The following is a 23,018-nucleotide window of genomic DNA, read 5'->3' as shown; positions in this document are numbered from 1 at the left end:
ACAACTTTGATCTCTCGAGGTTTAATTAGTTACTCAACCATCGAATTTCAATCACATGCCGACGTGATGTTATCTTAAGAATGAGTGCATTTTCTATGTAACTTTGTCTAAATAATTAATGATTCACACTGCCATTTCCACTCGGATCCAATAGGAGGCGACTATACAACACCATGGGGACTGCCCGAGCTTCGACTTCCACTTCTCCAACAATCTCGACATCTTCAGCCACGAGCCTTCCTTTACCAACGAGCTGAGCTCTTTTCCGACATTAAGATCCTTCTTACTACGTAAATAAATAAATAAAAACGCAATCCTCCTATCAAACGTAAGCGATTAATCAAAAATTATTTTGCAGCTATCGTATTATGCCTGATCAGTATTTTGAAAATTGCAGCGTTTCCAATTAAGTACGCTTAATTAACAATTGCAAGGAGGGGGCACTCGATGAGGGGAAAAAGCTGAGATGCGTATTTACGAAACGGGGCATCCTATGGTGGAGTTTATTACGGAATGCCACTAGGGTTTTATTAGCCTTCCCCCTACCTTTCTACACTCCTCGTCTCCCTAATCTCAGCATCGCCATCGCTTCGCCCTCGCCCTCGCCCTCTGCCCATTCGCGCCGTAAGAGCTCTCTCTCTTTCTCTCTCTTTCTCTGGGTTGCTTGGAAGCCGAGGCTACTGATAGAGAAGGTCCCTCTATGTGTCTGCCATCTCCAAAGTGTTTGGCTAACTTCGTGTTTCATGGTGTTTGATCTTTTTGCGAGCAATGTCTGAATTACATATGTCTCACGTTACATTCGTCGATCGCCATCATGACTTGCGTTTTTGACAATCTAGTTTATCCGAGATCAATGGTTTTATTGCACAAATTGTGGGTGCGTGTTGTTATTCTCAAAGAGCGATGCTGAGTTCTTTGGTGGGGTTGAATTGAATAGGCGGTTGAACTGAAGAGGGCGGTCCAGGATGGTGGAGAAGACGGCAGGGAGAAAAGAGGAGGTGGTCACCAGAGAGTACACCATCAACCTCCACAAGCGCCTCCATGGCTGGTAAAGTCCCCTTTTTGACTTCCGTCTTTTATCTCGCTGAGTTCGCTGTCGCGTTGTTCTGATGATTGGCAAAGTTATTTGGGAGCTTTCTGCTCCATGAAACTACTTGAAAGAATAGGATTCAGTGTATATTGAAAAAAGGGCTGAAGCTGATGGCGGTTTTCTAATCTGAAACATTTGTTGTTTTCGGGTAATTTGCGATAGTTCTTCATTGAAGTGTATGGATGATCTATTTCTGTCGATGAGAACATATTTTTCGGACCAATCAGGAGCCTATTTCAGTGAACTTGTGTTCTATCTGGAATGCGTTTTCATTTGTTTATGAGCAATTATCTACTTTTCTGACCCAAAAGAAAGGCAATCATCTACTTAAAGAATTTGGGATTTCATCTTGGGGCTTTGTTGTTTGGTCGGCATTTCTAATCGGTAGATCTTGTAGTGTGAGTACAGTTGTCTTGTGCTCCTTGGCTAACGAGCATCAGTGGCCCCTTTAGTATCCTTGAGGAGTGAAACCTCCTGGAATCTCAGTTCCTACATGAAATGTGGATTTGTAGGTTTTGTTTGACTTTGAGAGTTCCTAGGAACAGAGAAGGCAGCAAATAGTTAAATCTGTTAATCGGTAATGCGATTGTGGCAAGTTATGTTCTGCCTCTAAGAACATGTCTTAAAGGTTCTTCTGTCGTTTTTGGGTAACAGCACCTTTAAGAAGAAAGCTCCCAAGGCCATAAAGGAGATCAGGAAGTTTGCCCAGAAAGCCATGGGAACCACGGATGTTAGAGTCGATGTGAAGCTGAACAAGCAGATATGGAGCAGGGGGATCCGAAGTGTTCCGAGGAGGATCAGGGTCCGCATAGCTCGCAAGAGGAACGAGGATGAAGACGCCAAGGAAGAGCTCTACTCTCTCGTCACCGTCGCTGAGATCCCAGCGGAGGGGATAAAGGGGTTGGGTACCAAGATCATTGAGGATGATGAGTAGTTTATTTTTGCTACAGTTGATTGTATTGACCCTAAATTCTGTCGGAATATCAGTTTTGTCGAGCATTTTCATTATCACATGAGCCTATGGGACACACATTAGTTGCTTGACTGTTCTTTTACAACAATGTCGAATGAATTTCCAGTTCTGCTTCTTTGACTCTTTGCTTTCACTGGCCTTACTTAAATTCTCTGATATAACAGCGATGGGAAGGAAAATTCTCCGGTAACAAACATTCAATTATCTCTAAGAATTGTCCAAATTCATTGGTTGAAATTGAAAGTTAAGTCATGTATTTGACACTCGTAGTAACTTGATACTTGTTCCTCCAAAGATGATGTACTTCCTTATGGAACTTCTTAGCACGAAGTTTCGTTGGTCTTATGCTTTTCCGACAGTGTGAATGAGAAGTATATTGCTCCTTGAAGACTTCTCTTTGGCCTTATGCCATGAGTGGACGAGAGAGGATATAGCGGGGCTCTTGAATATGGTTAATGTCTGCAAATATTTCACATGTGCTTTCATGCAAATGACTGCTGCGATTGGTGCTGCTTGTGCTTTATTTGAAAAAGATGCATTTGGACGCTGGGCTTTCTGATGTTGAATTTGGAAACAATAGGGAGCAAACAAGAAACATTCATCTTAAGTTGCTTCATATGTATAAGCAAAACAAGATTACTCATGACTCATGAAGATGAGCCAAGCAAGCAGAGGAAAAGGGAAAAGGTGCCCATTTAGCAGTGGACCACAAATTGAACTTACCTGCTTTTCCTAAAAACTAAATTCTACTAAAAGTCCATTTCCCATAAGCCTGTTGGCTTTGAGAGTCTCGAAGTCCAGATCAAGGGTTCGGAGGCTGGTAGAGAGACGAGCTCGTTTCACTTCCCAAAGTTAAAATCAAATCTACAAATGACACACTTCGGTTCGGTCCGGTCCGGCTCGTTTCAGATCATCCATGTCTAAGAAGATCATGCTTTTGCTAATCTTTTTTCTCTGTCTTAGTCTTAATTTAGATGCGACTTCATTTTTTTAATCCATTTCCTTTATCAATATGCTCCGCCTTTTAGAGTTGATAGACTCATCAATTCCCCCAATTTTGGCTTCCGATATCTATTTCTCCTTTATAAAGAACATTAACTACCCAAAAAGACAGTACGTCGCCTCTCTTTCAAGTAAAATCCATCACGTCAATCGCCAAGAAATATCGAATTTCTCACGCTAAGTATTCTACATAAGGACACAAGGAGGTACTCCGCGCAACCGCAAAGCGTTCCGCTCGAATGGATCACACAAACGAAGACGATGATCGTGATGCTTCCAAAATACCTAAACGGTCTCTCATTTAAAAAAAAAAAAACCCACACAGTGTTCCCTGAAATGGGCCTGAAGGCCCATTAGTAGGCCTCGGGCCTTCAGGCCCAACTCATCCTCTCTGTCCTCTCTACGCGAAACGCATATAAAACTCAAAAACCCTAATTCCACCTCTCCTCCCCCCATCATACGAACCTCGGACCCGACGACGCCGGCGGAAGCAGCGAAGCCCTCTCTCTCTCCCCGACACCTCTCCAAGACATGGGTGAGCTCCGAATCGAAAGCTCTGTGTCGTCTCCGATTCGGCCTCTTCTTCTGAGGTGGTTTTTTTTTTTTTTATGGCGGACGATGATGTTTGAGTTCATGTTTTCTCCCTTTTGTCCGCAGGTAAGGTCCACGGATCCCTGGCTCGCGCCGGTAAGGTGAGAGGCCAGACCCCGAAGGTGGCGAAGCAGGATAAGAAGAAGAAGCCCCGCGGCCGCGCCCACAAGCGGATGCAGTACAACCGCCGCTTCGTCACCGCCGGTAACCTTTTGATTGCATTGGCTTGGCTCCGTGCGTTTTCTTGATTGTTTTTTTTTGGTGAATTGAATTGTTGATTTCTTGCCTTTGTCAAATTCTGGTGCGGTGCAGTTGTTGGCTTTGGGAAGAAGAGAGGCCCCAACTCGTCTGAGAAGTGAGCTAAGCTTCGTTTGGATCCTAAAGGAAGAGGAGCTGTGTAGGTCCTACGAAGATGGGCTTTTTGGGTTTCTTGTTTCTTGATTGGATTGTTATGCTTTTCAGATTTGGGGTTTGATTGAATACTCTTGGTCTTGGTGACTTCGGACTTGCTGGACCATGTTGAGGTTTTTGCCTACCCACTTGGCCATAGATAATGTAGTTTTGTTCCCTGCTGATCCTAAAGTTATTGATGTTCGATGGCTGAGCTTTCTCCATATGCTTTTGCTCGATACCCCGGGCGGTACTTTTACTTCCGTGCGATGTCGGTGTTTGATGTGATGTTTTCGTCCCGCGAAGGAAGATGAGTATATTCTAAAAAGCATTGGGATGTCTGGGGGATGCTGAATGGCGATTCGCCATAACTCATGAGTTTCATTAGGAATTGTAGAAGTTGAAGTCTATTTGTTTACATGGCGAGACGGGAGAGAATGTCTGGTACTTAACCCAGCTGGAAGCAAAACTAGTAGTAGGTTTTAGCTTTACCTTGCCCAGATTGGAGAATGGTAGATGAAATATTAGACTTGACCGGAGATGGTCTGTCAATGTACCCTGATGATGAGGATGGTAGCTGGCAATGTTGCTTGTTAGGTTAGTGTTGGTGCTTGCGACGCCTGTACGGAATGTCGCATGCACGCGTGTGGAATCTAGGCATGCTGGGGGGTTGAATTTGTGGTCTTGAAAGTTGAGTTGGGATGCTAGTTGAGGTTGTTTTACAGTGCACGATTTGGCGAAAACGAATCGCAAGTACATCTCTCCCGCTATTAGGACACTGTGAATTTACCCCTTTTTTTGAAATATTTCCAGTTGTTCAAACCTCTCGAGTTCTTATGAAAACAACCTCAATAACGTAAATGCACGGCTGTCCAGTGGTGACACCTCATGACGGCGAGGCAAGCGGCACGAACAGATCCTGGATATTGGCGGCGAGGTGGTCTGTCTTCATGAATGCTGTAACATAACCAAAGGTAAAAAAGGAGAAAGTGCTAATAGGTGCACTGATACACGCTTTGGAAGCAATTATTGTCCGAGGTTCGACCATATGAGGCTTAGCATATAAGGTGATGACCGGATTCCATTACTGAGAAATTTCCATCTTCTAGCTTTCTCAAAACAACAATTCCAGCAATCGAGGCTGAGCTGAGGTCGCTTTAAGGACACAATCGCCACTTCTATGTCCTACCTCACCTTGCAGGCTTCAATGGTCAGCAAAACCATATTTACATACAGCTCCAAACAGTAGTTTCTTTCTTCCCTTTTTTGGGCCATAAATCTCCAAATGGTTGTTGGCTGTCTCAAGTTATCGGAAGCTTAAGATGAGTTCACATCAAGAAAGCGCACGCACCTTACAATTCATCATGAGAACTTTCTTTTGCTGCAACCGGCTTCTGTTGGTTCTCTAGGATGTACCGCGTGGCAAGTGCCGCATGAAGTGCCGCCCCGTATGGAAGCGCATCTTCGTTGAGTTTGTAGTACGGGGAGTGCCCAGTTTCCATCTTCCCTAGGCTCTCGTCCTTCATCCCGACAAAGTAGAAGTAAGCCGGGATCACCTCCGAATAAAACGAGAAATCCTCCGAACCCATCATTGGTTTCATCTCCAAAACCTTGCGCGGGCCCAGCATATCTCGCGCAATGTTCTCAAAGTGCTCGTGCAAACCTTTGCTGTTTGCCGTCACCGGGTAGAAGGACTTAGAACTGAACGAAACCATCGCGTTGCACCTCTGCACACTTGCTTGTCTCATGATGACCTGTTACGTATTGTAACTTAAGGTGTCGTGCTATGCAAGCATTAAGATTTCTCCTAAGACTAAAAGTGGTCAAACGGTAAAAAAAACACGAAGTAAGTTTGAGACGGGGGATAAAGGGAACATGAAAGAGCTTCGAGGCATCACTAGTTAAGCGGAGATGAAGCTTAGGCAAACCGGATGGGATCTCACCTCTTCGATTCTCTGTTTCAGTTGGAAGAAGCTGTCCATGGAAAGTGCCCTGAATGTGCCGCCTATAGTCACGGAATCGGGAATCACATTGAACGCGCCACCTCCTTCGATCTTAGCCACCGTAACCACCTGCACGTATTCGCTTTTCAAGTTGAAATACTAATCAGGTGGTTGGTAATTCAGTCATAGCACTGCCTATAAGGATCAGATGAGCTAAATTCCATCAATCTTGGAACTAATAGGAGATTTAATTCACAACTCATGATCAGAATGTCCATTAAGTGATTCCACAACTCCGTCGGCTCATGCAAAGAAATTATTGTCACAGAGAGAAAGAGAGAACCTGCGAATCCAGTGGATCGGCTTCACGTGAAATGAGATGCTGCAGATTAACAATCACATTGGATGCTGCCACAATTGGATCTATTGTGTGCTTCGGAATCCCCGCATGACCTCCCTTTCCGGTTATTACCGCCTCAAAGAATCCACATGCAGCCAAAAGCGGACCAGGTCTGGTTGCCACTGCACCAATAGGGAATTTGACGGAAAGGTGCAGTCCGAAGATGGCATTAACATTTTCCAGGGCTCCATCATCTATCATTTTCTTGGCTCCTCCGCCTCCTTCCTCAGCTGGTTGAAAAACGAGAACCACTGTCCCCTGTAAAAGAATTCATCTACTCATCAGCTCTAAGACAAGGAAAGACAAGCGGTGTACACAAAAATAAATCTCGATCCGAAGAAATGAACATTCAAGGTAAAAATGCTGTTCTGCAGAAGAGATCAAACATTCCCCCAGAAAACCAAAGGTATAGGTTTCCTCTCCACGGTTGTCTCACACACACACATGCAAAGATCAATGATTACCTATGTTGTTAGAGTTTGATATACAGAACGATTTGCAGATCGTGCATAATTATTACTAATGGAGGACAATGCACAGCTTCTCTTACAATCCGATGCTTAATGATATTGTGCAGAACACCCAAGGCAGTCACAGTTTGAAAATTCTCTTACAATCCAATGCTTAATGATATTGTGCAGAACAACCAAGGCAGTCACAGTTTGAAAATTGAAGCTAGCCCTAGTTTTAAACATCTTTGACTCAATTCTGCAAACTAGTACTGGAAAAAGAGTGGAAGTACTGCAGTATCTAGACCAATTCCAAAAGTTGGTTAAGCACTCAGACTTAAGTCGAGCAACTGGAGAAAACAAGTGGCTCGAAAACTGTCATGAATGTTAGCACTGAAATATATCTCATTGTCATGGCCGTGTAGCATATGAGATATCGGAACCTGTTGCCTGCTTTTTTTTTAAGCGAAATTGCATTCCCTTCTAGGTAATTGATTACAAAGATCAAACTTCTGCTGGCGGAAGCTCACAGACCAGGTACATTGAGAGAAAAAAGAAGAAACCTGTAACTCATTCAGTAGCTTCCAGAGCAATTCCAAAACTCGGTTAAGCACTCAGACTTAAGTCGAGCAACTGGAGAAAACAAGTGGGTGGAGAACTGTCATGAATGCATTCCCTTGTAGGTGATTGATTTTGCACATTTATTGATACGGAAGCTACAATACATCCACAACATGAGTACAGGAACAAAAGCTCAAACTTCTGCTGGTGGAAGATTACAGAACAGGTACATTGAGAGAAAAAGAAGAAACCTGTAACTCGTCGCGATGACCTTGAAGCAACCTGGCCGCACCAAGAAGCATAGCAACATGACCATCATGTCCACAGGCATGCATTTTCCCAGGAACTTTGCTCTTGTGCTCCCACTCTACACTCTCCTGTTGCAACCAAAAGCCGCATTATTCTCTCTCTTCATTAGCATTAGCATCTCACATAAATTAGTGAACCAGTACACTATTACAACAGCCAAAGCAACTGCTTATATTCACATGAATAAATCAAGAGCATGCCAAATTCACCAAAGCACTGTAAATCAGCTCGAATTTCTCTGCATGGTCCACCACTTTTCTTTTCCTGTTCAGCCCAAGGACCACTGTTTGATCAATTATACTTGGAACTCCAGGCAAATCCACCTTTTTTCTTTACTTTTTTTTCTTTTTCATCACATGGTACAATTGCATATTTAGGTTGACTTGTCTGTACTTTTTCACGGTGTAACTAATTCCCAAAAAGAGGGGAAAAAAGACAACTTTTAACCAACCTCCATTGCCAAAGCATCCATATCAGCTCGAATTGCTACAAACGGTGGCTTCCCAGTTCCAATGTAGCCCACAACGCCCGTAACAGCAAGTGGGTGTTTATACTGAATACCCATCCGATCAAGCTCTGACCTTATAAGCATGCTGGTCTCAAATTCCTCGAAACCAAGCTCCGGGTACTCGTGTATCCTCCTCCTGATGCTCACCATGTAGTCCACAATCTCTGGTCTTTGAGCAAGATCGAGAAAATCCACTGGGATCTGAGCCAGTTGTTCTGGGGTCAAACCCGGTTTTGATGAACACAAACATAATCGTGGGAGGAGTATGAATTGAATTAGAAGCAGAAGGACCCATTTCGAGATACCCATTGAGTTAATACTGAGCGAGTGAGTAGAGATTGAAATCTGAGATGGTTGGGAGATCTTGTGGAGATACGGGTGTTGTTATACATTTGTATCGGAGCCGAAGCGAATGATGCCCTTTTTTTTATAGCACCGATCCTGATCTTGACAGTTATGGAAGTCTCTACGGTAGTTATCGAAAAAGATTAGGACGCCTATATCAGTCGAAAACATTTAACGTAAAGATTAGCTTTGTTGCAAAGATCCCGTCAATATACGTACCTAACAAGATGATTGAAAGGATTTCATATCTACAAGGTGATGTAGCTAGCAAGGATCACCTAGAGGGCGTGAATAAGTGATATAAAATAATTTTAATAATTTATGCGGAAACAAAGTAAATCACAGAAGAGTCTGAATAAAATTCAGATTCAAGACAGATTATATAAATAGTGCTCTTGATGTGCAGAATGTAAAGTAAGAGATAAGGGATAGAGAATCTGCACACAAGTTTATAGTGGTTCGCTTATAGCAAGCCTACGTCCACTCTCCCACGCTTACTGACCTCTACCTAATGGATTTCACTATGTAATCAAGAGGAATTACAACTTCGAGTGTTAACACTCTTGTGTATGATAGGACTCTCTATCTCACACAATCACTCTTACAAAGTGTCCCTCAAGATCTTAATGTTTTGCTCAAAACGACAAGAGAAATGTTTGGAGTATACTCAGACTTTGGACTTGATGATTCTTGATTCTGTACATCCTTCTGCTGCTCGTTGATCTCCTTAAATACTCCTCTACTTCCAAACTAGCCGTTGGACAGCTTTGGGAGGATCATCTTCTAATCTTCACATTGAATGATTTGTATAGAAAGGATTGAGTAGCCGTTGGATAACGGATTCTCGAATCCCGCGATTCTAATCGCCCATACAATCGAATCTTGGTTTCCATAAGTAGAGATATGTCCGTTGTAATGCATTCCTGTCGTGATGTTTGATTGTCAATCAATTTGATTAAGATTGAGACAATCAGAACATTCCTTCTGTGAAAATCCATGCCGGATCACTAGTTGTTGTGTTATGTTACGAATTCAACGTGCGAAGAAATTCATGCGTACGTATCGAGAACTTCCTGCGTCTGCGTCCGAATAATTTCTTCGTGCGCATCTCGCATCTCGAATAACTTCGCTCTCGCATTTGAATAACTTACGTCTGAATCTCGGAACTTCGATTATGTGGGTCTTCAAAAACATACTTGACGGTTTGTAAAGTCTCGAATAACTTTCTTCGAGCTTCGAATATACTGACACGGAATAAAATTGTTCGAATAAGTATCGATTTACAATAACATAGAAGGTTTTGTCATCTTCAAAATCAATAGGAGTTTTCCTCAACAATCTCCCCCTTTTTTATGGTGACAAAACTTTCTTGCAGTTTGAATTATTTTGAAAATGAATAAACATATTAAGCTCATGAAACACAGATTGAAAGAGCAAACTCTGTTGATATCTGTGTCTTTCTTCCTTTGAATATAACCTGCAAATCTGCACATAATTTCACATAATTTCTCCACCTTTTTGTCATCAACAAAAAGATAATAATAGAGAGAATAAGGTACTGAGATTTAACTAATCAATCAGTCTAACAATAAGTATGAGATATATTACAGACCAATTGAAAGAAAAATGTGGAGAGAAATGTTGAAAAACAGGCTATTTTTTAGGAGTACAAATCAGTTGAAAATTTTCCAATATTGAGACAGCCTCCTCAATCTTTGAACTACATTGACTGATGGCCTTATCCATGTTGGATGAGCACATAGTAATGGCTTCCTCTAATGCTGCTTTATCTGCTGCTGCCTGTAGTTGTTGAGCCTTGGTGTTTTCCTCAACAATGTTCTGTAGATTTTGCAGATGTTGTTCTAGAGCAGCTTGCTTGTCTTTAATCTCAAGCAGAATAGAGAGGATGTTCTGATTTTCGGATGGCTGACCTTGGACATTATCTTCCTCGGGCGATTGTACTGCATTGTCGATTCAGCGGAATCTCCCACGAACAGGTGATGGATCTTCGAAGCATGTTCCGCATGAATTGATTCTGAAACCTTGGGATCTGGTTCAGGAACATGTTCTGAGCCTCCTGTTTCAAAGTGTTCAGCTTCTGCTTCATCATTTTCATCTTGCAGAAGAATTTTACGCTTTTTGCTGTACACTTTTATTGGGGTAGGAGAATCAGGCTGCTTGTTGGCTGTACTTGTTCTTTTCCTTTGCTCCTTTTCTTTCTGAAGTTTCTTGCCAACAGATTTTGCCTCTGACTTTTCAACCTCTTTTCCTTTTACTTTTTCCCTTATGTCTTCAAATTTCTTCATTTTGGAGAGCATTCGTTCTCCAACAAACATACGAGGAAGCATAGTTTCTTGCAACTCACCAGGAATAGATAGATTTAGAAACATGAAGATTCGAGAGATTAAAGCTCCATATGGCAAATGACCTTTATCCTTCTGTAATGCTCTGTACATATGGAATATGATGAGGTGAGGGAGAGAAAAGGATTGACCTGTCAAGATAGCCCAGATGAGCTTGATCTCTGATTTTGATAGATCAGTTTTTGAGGCATCCTTAGCTTCAAACAGTTTATTATGATCTTATGTAAGATCACAGATCGTCTGGATAAGTCAGAATAGGAGAGATGTCGCTTTGATCCTTGAGCAAAATTCGGATTTTCAGAAGCTACCTGAGAAGCCTCTTCAAGATTTACTGCCAATTGAGTAAAAGTGGAGTGTGTGGCTCCAATTATCCTTGCCAACTCATGCGCCTTTAAATCAACCTTCTTGTCACCAACAGTAAACTGTATCCAATTTGGTGACAGAATTGAAAGATTGGAATAGAAATAGGCAGTTAATTCAGCATAAGTATTGGCAGATTGAAGACAAAATTCATAAATCCCTAACTTCTCAAACAGATGCTGTACAGAAATGCCAGCCTTCTCCAGGTATTCGAAATCCATAGTTCTATTGTTCATTACTCCCCTAGCAAGTAACAACTTGTAGTACATATGATGCGCAGTGCTTCTGAACAAGCCTCCTGTTTCAGGCAAACCAGATGCTATTCCCACTTTTATCTCAAAAGTCTCAAAAAATCGTGCATCATCATCAGGAACAACAAATTTCGAAGCACTAGTGGATTTAGGGCTTACATGGACCGATTTCTTTTCAGAAGGAGCTGAAGCTTCTCCAACCTTTTCTTTGCCCTTTCTGGAGGAAGTCTCTTGTGGGGTAGAACGGGTTGGAACTTGTCCAGATTTAGTGCAGTAATCAGAATAGGTTTGCACAAGGTGAGTTTCAGAGCGAAGATTGTTGTCTTTCAGACAAGCACGAAGAGCCGACTCAGAGGCATTGAACCTTTTCAACCTTTGATAATGTTCCCACACATGTTTAATGCTTCTGAACCGAAAATCAGTTTTACCAGACGATTTTGGAGGAGACGATCGCTGAGGTGTTGACGCTTCAGAAGGGTCTGCAGGATGATCGGATTCTGAGTCTGAAACTTCTAAATATTCCGGCGGTGCGGTAGATTTTGAGTCTTGATTAAGAATACGAGAAGATCTTCTATGGACCACCATCTTGACCGGCATTATGATCACCTTTGGAGACGAAAGTTTCGATCTTTGGATGAAGAAGAGGAGAGTCTCTGAATATCGGAAGGGTTTTGAGAGAGAAAGATCGTACTGATAGGGTTTTGAAAAGAGAAGGACGGGTTTAAAAAGGAGGTGGATAATTTTTGGAAGGAAAAGTTACTTTTAGAAAATAAAAAGATATCCCAAGCAAGTAGAAAGAAAATATAGTCTTTGAAGCTTAACCAAACAGGATGATATCAAAACAATATATTAAGCACAATTTATCAGATAAATTAGAATACATACCTGATTTGCTTCCATAAATATCCTGTCAAACATGCCAAAAATATACTCGCCAAAATTTGAATAAGGAACGTACCTTTCATTGTGAGTCTGAAAAATGTTCAGACTGAGAATACTTGAGTCTGAAAAATTCCTGTTTATCAAACACTTCAAGAAAATGGATAAGTGATACACAGTTTGTCTCTTATAAACTCAAATGAAGATTTGTCAAGAGGTTTTGTAAATATATCAGCTAATTGATTCTTAGAATCAATAAATTGAATATTTACATCACCATTTTGAACATGATCTCGAATAAAGTGATGCTTGATTTCAATATGCTTAGCTCGAGAATGAAGAATTGGGTTCTTTGTCAAATTGATTGCACTTGTGTTGTCACATTTGATTGCAACACTTGATTCTTCAATATCAAAGTCTTGTAATTGCTGCTTCATCCACAGAATCTGTGCACAGCAACTTCCCAATGCTACATATTCTGCTTCTGCTGTAGAAAGTGCAAGCGTATTACGCTTCTTTGAGTACCAGGATACCAATATATTCCCAAGCGGTTGACATGTACCGAAGTACTTTTCCCCGTCCACTTTACATCCATAAATCAGCATCGAATATCCAAGTAAGAGTAAAATCAATCTTTGGAATACCAAAGACCTAACATTGGATATGTTCCAATGTATTTGATTATTCTCTTTACTGCAGAAAAATGAGATTCCCTTGGGTCTGATTGAAATCTCGCACACATACAGACACTAAAAAGAATGTCAGGTCGAGATGCAGTTAGATACAATAGTGAACCTATCATGCTTCTATATACCTTCTGATCAACCTTTTTACCATTTTCATCTTTGTCCAGTTTGGATGAATGAGACATGGGAATGTCTGTCTTCTTGCAATTCTGTAATCCAAACTTCTTGATAATCTCCTTTGCATACTTCTCTTGGCAAATGAATGTACCATTTTTGGTTTGTTTCACTTGAAGGCCAAGAAAGAATGATAATTCTCCCATCATACTCATCTCGAATTCGTTCTGCATATTTTTTGAGAATTCCTTGCAAAGCAATTCGTTAGGGGATCCAAAGATTATATCATCAACATAAATTTGAACAAGTAGGAAATCCTTACCCTTTTTCTTAACAAATAAAGTTATATCAACCTTACCTTTGGTAAAACCATTTTGCAGAAGGAAGTTACTTAACCTTTCGTACCAAGCTCTGGGTGCTTGTTTCAGACCGTAAAGAGCCTTCTTGAGTCTGTAGACATAATTAGTCTTTCTAGGTTCTTCGAAACCAGGTGGTTGTTCCACATATACTTCTTCTTTAATATATTCATTCAGAAAAGCACTTTTCACGTCCATCTGAAACAATTTAAAGTTATGGAAACAAGCATAAACTAATAGTAGCCGAATGGCTTCTAACCTTGCAACTGGTGCATATGTTTCATCATAATCTATGCCTTCTTCTTGAGAATAGCCTTTTGCAACCAGTCTTGCTTTGTTTCTTGTAACTTTCCCTTTGTCATCCAGTTTGTTTCTGAATACCCATTTTGTTCCAATTACTGGATGATTTTTGGGTATTGGCACAAGCTCCCATACTTTATTGATTCTGAACTGCTGAAGTTCCTCCTGCATAGCATCAATCCAGCTTTCATCTGATAAAGCTTCATCAACTTCTTTTGGTTCTATTTCTGATATCAACGCCAAGTTGCTGATGTTCTCTTTGTGTTTGGATCTTGTCTTGATGCCATCTTCTATTTCTCCAATGATGAGATTCTTTGGATGACTGGATTTATGTTTCCAGTTTTTGTCAAATCTTTCCTTCTCAAAATCTGCAGACTCTGAACTTTCTGGTTGAGTCTGTATTGTATCTTCTTTTCCTTTTGATACTGATTGTTGATGATCTTCTGATGATTCTTGAATGTTGGGAGATGATTCAGATTCATCTCTGTGAGTCTGAATGTTTTCTTCAAACCTTACATTCATTGATTCTTCAACAGTCTGATAGTTCCTGTTGAAGACTCTGTATGCTTTACTTGAAGTAGAATATCCAAGAAAAAATCCTTCATCTGCTTTCTCATCAAACTTACCAGTGCGGTCATTTGGATTTTTCAGAATATAGCATTTACAACCAAACACACGAAAATATGAAATGTTGGGCTTTCTACCTTTGTAAAGCTCATAAGGGGTTTTCTCAAGAATAGGTCTGAGAAAAGCTCTATTAATGATATAACATGCTGTAAAAACTGCATCTGCCCAGAAATGAAAAGGAATTTTGCTTTCAATCAACAGAGTTCTTGCCATTTCTTGCAAAGAACGATTTTTCCTCTCCACAACACCATTTTGTTCTGGTGTATAAGGAGTAGAAAAATTGTGTTGAAAGCCATTTTCCTCACAAAAATCTGAAAAACTTTGATTTTCAAATTCTCCCCCATGATCAGTTTTAATGCAGGAAATAGAATAGCCCTTTTTCATTCTGAACTCTTTTTGCAAACTTTGAAAAATATGAAAATGCTTCATTTTTATGAGCAAGGAAGAACACCCAAGTAAATCTTGTGAAGTCATCAACAATAACTAAATAATATTTCTTACCACCAATACTTTGTGTTCTGGTTGGTCCAAAAAGATCCATATGAAGAAGCTGCAAAGCACGATTAGTGGAAACATGATGTTGAGACTTGAAAGAACTTCTTACTTGTTTTCCTAGAGTGCAGGCATTGCATAACTCTGTTTTCTTGTATTTCAAATCTGGTAGACCTCGAACCAGTTTCTTGTTTGAGATCTTTGAGATTTGTTTCATGCTGATATGCCCCAATCTTCTATGCCATAAATCTTCATCCTCTTTGATTGAGATCAAGCAATGAGTGGAGATTGGATTGACATCTAGAAGATAGATATTGCCATGTCTTCTTCCTGTAAATGTTTGAGAAGAATCTTTGCTTGTCCCTGATCATGTATCTTCTTGAAAGTTGATTCTGAAACCTGTATCACATAATTGGCTTATGCTTATCAAGTTGTAGTTGAGTCCTTTCACCAAAGAGACATCATTGATTGTAAGTCCTCCAATTTCAACTGTTCCTTTGCTAACAATTTTTCCTTTGGTATTTCCTCCAAATGAGACTTTTCCACCATTCAGACTGTGTAGATCAGCGAATATACTTGGATCTCCTGTCATATGTCTAGAACATCCACTGTCTAGGTACCACTTCCTTTTTCTCTTTGTGGTAACCTGCAAAAATCACAACATCTCAAGTTTTCTTTGGTACCCAAATTTGTTTGGGTCCTTGAGCATTAGTATAGGCTGTCTTAACAAAATCTCTTCGAACAGGTCTCCAGACCTTAGGACATTCATTCTCAAAATGTTGTGGATCTCCACATTTTGAGCACCTGAGTGCACTTCGGCCAACAGGTTTTACAAAATTCCTTTTGAAATGATTTTTATAAGCTTGTCGAGGAGGTCTTTGTTTTAATCTCTCCTTGACCTTTGGAAAATCAATCAAGTTATCACTTTCCTTCACAAATCCGAGACCAGATTTGTTGTAGTAAGGAATTTGGATAGAAAGGATATGCTTCAAGGTTTCTGAACCCTTTGAAAACTTGGAAGTAATTTCTGAAACTTGCTTTTTCAAAACTGCATTTTCTTTGGAAAGAAAATCTCGAGTTTCCTTGACTTGATGAAATTCCTTTTGAACGAAATCGATTTTTTCTTTTTGAGAAACATCATGTTGCCTCAGTGATGAATTTTCCTTTTTCAAAGAAGAGATGCATTTAAGAGCAATCTTGAATTCAAAGCATAATTCATCAATATAATTTGATACTTCAACAGGCATGTCAGAAAGTTTTACCTCAATCTCCACTTTGGGATCAGAATCTGAATCTGAGTCTGAGTCTGACTTAGCCATTAGACAAAAATTTGAGATATCTTCATCACTGTCTTCACACTCTGTGTCACTCCAGGTTTCTGCTTTTAAAGCCTTCTTTGCTTTCTCAAACTTGGTCTTCTTTTTCAGAAGTGGACAATTTGGCTTGATATGTCCACGTTTCTTACAATGAAAGCATATAACATCTTTCGATCTCTCGGTTTCATCGAAAGATTTCTTCTTCTCAAAAGGCTTCTTACCTCTGAGGTTTCTTCCTTTGATCTTCATTTTCTTATACTTCTTTATAAAGAGAGCTAGTTCTTCATCATGAACGTCTTCATCTTCAGAATTTGCATCAGAATCAATGTTAGTCTTTAAAGCAATTGATTTGTTACCTTTGGATTCAATCTCCTCATTCCTTTTCTCAGTTTCATATGATTGAAGAGTTCCAATTAACTCATTCACTGATAGAGGCTTGATCCTTTGTGTCTCTCGAAGAGATGTTTTGATGTTATCCCACTGACTTGTCAGTCCTCTCAGAAGTTTGTTGACTTTCATTGCATCCGGAACTGGTTGTCCTTGATAAGCAAGACCGTTTACTATATCAGTAAACCTGTCATACAAATCAGCAATAAATTCTCCAGGCTTCATTTTGAAGGATTCATATTGACCAAGCAAAAGATTGATTTGAGTTTCCTTGGCTCGATCTGTTCCTTCATAAGTGACAAGGAGAGTATCCCAGATTTCCTTAGCTGATTCACAAGCAGCAATTTTTTTATATTCAATAGGAGATAAAGCACAATAGAGAGAATAAATTGCTTTGGAATCTAAGGTTTCTCTTTTGGATATCTCAGTTTGAGATAATGGAGGATCTGTTGCTATGCTTGCTTCTGCCTTTTCTTTTGAATCAGAAGATCTTGGATTGACTCCTCTGATGATGACATCCCATTGCATGTGATCAATTGACTTTATGAATGCCTTCATCTTATTCTTCCAGACACTATATTCCTTGCCATCGAAATATGGTGGTCTGTTGTTGCTCTGTCCTTCAATGAGCCCTGGAGCACCATAGCTAGCCATATAGATCGTTAACTCAGAAGTAAGACACTTCAATAAATGAGCAACCAAGCTCTGATACCAATTGATGTAACTAGCAAGGATCACCTAGAGGGGGGGTGAATAGGTGATCTAAAATAATTTTAATAATTTATGCGGAAACAAAGTAAATCACAGAAGAGTCTGAATAAAATTCAGATTCAAGACAGATTATATAGATAGTGCTCTTGATGTGCAAAATGTAAAGTAAGAGATAAGGGATAGAGAATCTGCACATAAGTTTATAGTGGTTCGGCTTATAGCAAGCCTACGTCCACTCTCCCACGCTTACAGCCTACCGGCTGGATTTCACTATGTAATCAAGAGGAATTACAACTTCTGAGTATTAACACTCTTGTGTATGATAGGACTCTCTATCTCACACAATCACTCTTACAAAGTGTCCCTCAAGATCTTAATGTTTTGCTCAGAACGATAAGAGAAATGTTTGGAGTATACTCAGACTTTGGACTTGATGATTCTTGATTCTGTACATCTTTCTGCTGCTCGTTGATCTCCTTAAATACTCCTCTACTTCCAAACTAGCCGTTGGACAGCTTTCAGAGGATCATCTTCCAATCTTCACATTGGACAGATTTGTATAGAAAGGATTGAGTAGCCGTTGGATAACAGATTCTGAATCCCGCTGATTCTAGTCGCCCATACAATCAGAATCTTGGTTTCCATAAGTAGAGATATGTCCGTTGTAATGCATTCCTGTCGTGATGTTTGATTGTCAATCAATTTGATTAAGATTGAGACAATCAGAACATTCCTTCTGTGAAATCCATGCCGGATCACTAGCCGTTGTGTTATGTTACGAATTCCCGTCGAAGAAATTTTGCGTACAGTATCGGAAGAACTTCGCGTCAAGGCCTCAAGAATTTCTACGTCTGAATAATTTCTTCGTCTGCATCTGCATCTGAATAACTTCTGCTTCTGCATTTGAATAACTTCTACGTCTGAATCTCAGAACTTCGATTATGTGGGTCTTCAAAAACATACTTGATAGTTTGTAAAGTCTGAATAACTTTCTTCTGAGCTTCCAGAATATACAGACCTGGAATAAAATTGTTCAGAATAAGTATCAGATTTACAATAACATAGAAGGTTTTGTCATCTTCAAAATCAATAGGAGTTTTCCTCAACACAAGGTAAACAGATTTCTCTCGTAAGGTACGGTAGTCAAAATGATGAGAGATAATTCATTACTTTGCCGCATACACTACCAATGACCCTTTGTTTAACCATTCTGGGCAAGTTAAAAATCTAAACCCTAAGTCGTGATATGATATGAGCTTGGAAAAGCCCAAGTTAAGTTTCAGACCTAGACTTATTACGGTCCAGGTAAGATCCCTTTTTTATGTTAAAAACCGGCGGTCGGTCACAACAATCTTTTTTCATTTCAGGATCTCCATAGTTTAGCACTTTCTCAGATAATTATTGTAGCTCTGATATTAAATTGATAATTGTGATGAAAGAAAGATATAATATTTTGTACACGGCGAAATGAATAATACAAGACCCCTATATATATATATGGTGAGAATACAATGAGACTCAAATACAATTGATATAAATTAGAATTAACTTAATCCTAATATAATCTAACATATGTGATGCTTTCATTCTGCAAAATTTCTCTGCGTAAAAGGAAGATGAGTATACCAAAAAGCATGGGGATTGCCTGGGGGCATGCCGAATGCTGCTGATTCGGCTTGTAAATGACTGGTGTCAGGCGAAACTGTCGAGTTTCCTTAGGTATTGAAGAAATTAGAGTCTATACGTTCATATGGTGAGACCAGAGAGAATGTCCGGCGCTTAACCCAGGTGCAAAGCTAAACCAGTAGGTTTTTGCTGACCTTGCGCAGATTGAAGAATGCATGACGAAACATTAGGCTTGTCCTGAGATGGCGTTTCAACTTTTGAGTGTACCCAGATGATGATGGTAGCAGGCAAGTGTTGCTTGTTACGCTGGCGTTGGTGCTTGGGAGGCTTGCTGTAGTCACCTTTGTGATTATGTAAGTTCAGTTGGGATGCTGGTTGAGGTTGCTTTACAGAGCACCATTTGGCAGAAGTAAATCGCAAATACATCTTTTAGGTAGGAAAGGTGGCACTATTGTATATTGTATGACCACCCTTCTTTGTGAAATATTGTCAGTTATTCGAACCTCTCGAGTTCTTATTGCCAAAACAACCTCAGTTAGGTAAACCTGAGGCTGTGCGGTGCTGACACCTCGTGACGGCGAGGCGAGAGCGGCAGGAATAGATCCCATCTCCAGATGGTAGGGGCAAGGTGGTCTGTCCTCGTAAATGTTGACACATAACCAAAAGTAGAAAGACAAAAGTTATGTTATGTGCATAGATATACCCTCTTGAAAGTGGTTATTGTTTGAGGTCGATCACATGAAGCTCAACATACAAGGTAATGACCGGATTCCATCACTGCGAAACCACAATCTTCTTGCTTGCTCAAAACAAAAGTCCCAGCAATGGAGGCTGAGCTGAGGTCGCTCTAATGACACAATCACCACTACAATGTCCTACCTCAGCTTACAGGCTTCAATGGTCAGCTATGCCATATTTACATACAACTCCTAACAGTCGTTTCTTTTTTCCCTTTTTTCGGCCATAGATCTCCATGTAGTTTTTGGCTGTCTAAATTATCAGAAGCTTAAAACCAGTTCACATCAAGAAAGCACAAGCACTTTACAATTCGTCATGAGAACTTCCTTTTGCTGCATCTGACTTCTGTTGGTTCTCTAGGATGTATCGCGTTGCAAGTGCCGCGTGAAGCGCCGCTCCGTATGGAAGTGAATCCTCGTTAAGTCTGAAGTATGGGGAGTGCCCTGATTCCATCTTCCCTAGGCTCTCATCCTCCATCCCGACATAATAAAAGTAACCTGGGATCACCTCACTATAGAACGAGAAGTCCTCTGAACCCATCAATGGTTCCATCTCTAGAATCTTGCGCAAACCCAGCATATCCCGTGCAACACTCTTGAAGTGCTCGTGCAAATCTTTGTCATTAGCCGTCACTGGGTAGAAGGGTTTAACACTGAATGAGACCGTTGCGTTGCACCTCTGTACAGTTGCTTGTCTCATAATGACCTGTTACATGTGTTTAAATAGAATAAAATTATAACTTTAAGGTATTACGCTATTAAAGACTTAAGAACTCTCTGTGGATTCGAAGCATTCAAACGGTAAAAGAAGACATAATTTTGAGACGGGGATAAATTGGAAGATGAAAGAGCATCAAGGCATTTAGTTGAGCGGAGATGAAGCTAAGGCAAACCAGATGAATCTCACCTCTTTGATTCTTTGTTTAAGTTGGATTAAGCTGTCCATGGAAAATGCCCTGAATGTGCCACCTATAGTCACAGAATCGGGAATCACATTGAACGCGCCACCTCCTTCAATCTTAGCCACCGTAACCACCTGCACATATTCACTTTAGAGTTTCAAATGCTGATCGGGTGGTTGGTAATTCTGTCATAGCCCTGACTATGCAGATCAGACGAGCTAAATCCTGTCTATCTTGAAACGTAAAAGGAGATTGAATCCACAAATCATGATTACAACGTCCATTAGATTCTACAACTCCATTAGTTCATGCAAAGAATTTACTGTCGGGGAGAGAGAGAGACAGAGAGACAGAGAGAGAGAACCTGCGAATCCAGTGGATCGGCTTCACGTGAAATGAGATGCTGCAGACTAACAATCACGGTGGATGCCGCTACAATCGGATCTATTGTGTGCTGCGGAATCGCCGCATGACCTCCCTTTCCGGTTATTACCGCCTCGAAGAAACCACTTGCAGCCAAAAGAGGACCGGGTCTGGTTGCCACTGCACCAATAGGGAATTTGACGGAAAGGTGCAGTCCAAAGATGGCATTAACATTTTCCAGTGCTCCATCATCTATCATTTTCTTGGCTCCTCCGCCTCCTTCCTCAGCTGGTTGAAAAACAAGAACCACTGTCCCCTGTAAAAGAATTCATCTACTCATCAGCTCTAAGACAAGGAAAGACAAGCAGTGTACACAAAAATAACCAAAGAAATGAACATTCAAGGTAAAAATGCAGTTCTGCAGAAGAGATCAAACATTCCCCCAGAAAACCAAAGGTATAGGTTTCCTCTCCACGGTTGTCTCACACATGCACACGCAAAGATCAATGATTACCTATGTTGTTAGAGCTTGATATACAGAATGATTTGCAGATCGTGTATAATTCTTACTAATGGAGGACAATTAAAAGCTTCTCTTATGCTCCAAGGCTTAGTGATATTGTGCAGAACACACAAGGCAGTCATAGTTTGAAAACGGAAGCGAGCCCATTCTAGTTTTAAACATCTTTAACTCAGTACTGCAAACCAGTACTGGAAAGAGAGTGGCAGTACAAGTACTGTAGCTTCCAGACCAATTCCAAAACTCGGTTAAGCACTCAGACTTAAGTCGAGCAACTGGAGAAAACAAGTGGGTGGAGAACTGTCGTGAATGCATTCCCTTGTAGGTGATTGATTTTGCACATTTATTGATACGGAAGCTACAATACATCCGCAACATGAGTATAGGAACAAAAAGCTCAAACTTCTGCTGGTGGAAGATTACAGACCAGGTACATTGAGAGAAAAAGAAGAAACCTGTAACTCATCGCGATGACCTTGAAGCAACCTGGCCGCACCAAGAAGCATAGCAACATGACCATCATGTCCACAGGCATGCATTTTCCCGGGAACTTTGCTCTTGTGCTCCCACTCTACACTCTCCTGTTGCAACCAAAAGCCTCATTATTCTCTCTCTTCATTAGCATTAGCATCTCATATAAATTAGTGAACCAGTACACTATTACAACAGCCAAAGCAACTGCTTATATTCACATGAATATATCCAGAGCATGCCAAATTCACCAAAGCACTGTAAATCAGCTTAAATTTCTCTGCATGGTCCACCACTTTTCTTTTCCTGTTCAGGCCAAGGACCACTGTTTGATAAATTATAATTGGAAGTCCATGCAAATCCACATGACACAATCGGGTATTTAGGTTAACTTGTCTGTACTTTTTCACAGTGCAACTGATTTAAAGAAGAGGGGAAAAAAGCGAACATTTTAACAAACCTCCATTGCCAAAGCATCCGTATCAGCTCGAATTGCTACAAACGGTGGCTTCCCAGTTCCAATGTAACCCACAACGCCCGTAACAGCAAGTGGGTGTTTATACTGAATACCCATCCGATCAAGCTCCGACCTTATAAGCTTGCTGGTCTCAAATTCCTCGAAACCAAGTTCTGGGTACTCGTGTATCCTCCTCCTGATGCTCATCATGTAGTCAACGATCTCTGGTTTTTGAGCAAGATTGAGAAAATCCACCGGGATTTGAGCCAGTTCTTCTGGGGTCAAACCTGGTCTTGATGAACACAGACATGATCGTGGGATGCGCACGTATTGAATCAGAAGCAGAAGGACCCATTTCGAGATACCCATTGAGCTGTGAGACTCAGGGAGTGAGTGGCTTGAGATTGAAATCTGAGAAAGTTGGGATCTTTCGTGGGGAATACAGGTGTTGGGTTTTTGAGCAAAAGATGCTCTCTTTATTTTTTTAAAATTTTTTGGCTGTTTTTGGGGTTGGCAAATGGAAAAAGAAAAGCGCATTT

The 23,018-nt window shown here is 40.6% G+C and overlaps 2 protein-coding genes and 2 pseudogenes across 2 annotated transcripts; 2 read left to right on the top strand and 2 right to left on the bottom strand.

Moving 5' to 3' along the window:
- The first annotated feature begins 587 nt into the window (after positions 1–587).
- On the top strand, positions 588–2,098 carry LOC130137926 (60S ribosomal protein L31). Its single transcript, XM_056310526.1, has 3 exons — positions 588–624; positions 938–1,048; positions 1,745–2,098. Exons 2-3 carry the CDS (start codon positions 966–968, stop codon positions 2,022–2,024), a joined length of 363 nt encoding a protein of 120 aa, XP_056166501.1. The 5' UTR covers positions 588–624; positions 938–965; the 3' UTR covers positions 2,025–2,098.
- Positions 2,099–3,514: 1,416 nt separating this feature from the next.
- LOC130137953 (40S ribosomal protein S30) lies at positions 3,515–4,270 on the top strand. Its single transcript, XM_056310686.1, has 3 exons — positions 3,515–3,600; positions 3,723–3,860; positions 3,969–4,270. The coding sequence occupies exons 1-3, from the start codon at positions 3,597–3,599 to the stop codon at positions 4,013–4,015; spliced, it is 189 nt and encodes a 62-aa protein (XP_056166661.1). The 5' UTR covers positions 3,515–3,596; the 3' UTR covers positions 4,016–4,270.
- An 870-nt stretch (positions 4,271–5,140) lies between these two features.
- On the bottom strand, positions 5,141–8,614 carry LOC115684574 (IAA-amino acid hydrolase ILR1-like 1; annotated as a pseudogene).
- Positions 8,615–19,695: 11,081 nt separating this feature from the next.
- On the bottom strand, positions 19,696–22,978 carry LOC130137952 (IAA-amino acid hydrolase ILR1-like 4; annotated as a pseudogene).
- Between the last annotated feature and the right edge of the window lie 40 nt (positions 22,979–23,018).

The sequence above is a fragment of the Syzygium oleosum genome, unplaced genomic scaffold (genome assembly GCF_021117445.2).
Source record: "Syzygium oleosum isolate NSW1041296 unplaced genomic scaffold, Sole_v2.1 Sole_v2.04, whole genome shotgun sequence".
NCBI lineage: Eukaryota > Viridiplantae > Streptophyta > Magnoliopsida > Myrtales > Myrtaceae > Syzygium > Syzygium oleosum.
Note: the sequence above shows the minus strand (reverse complement) of the source record. Positions and strands in the feature narration are given on the sequence as shown.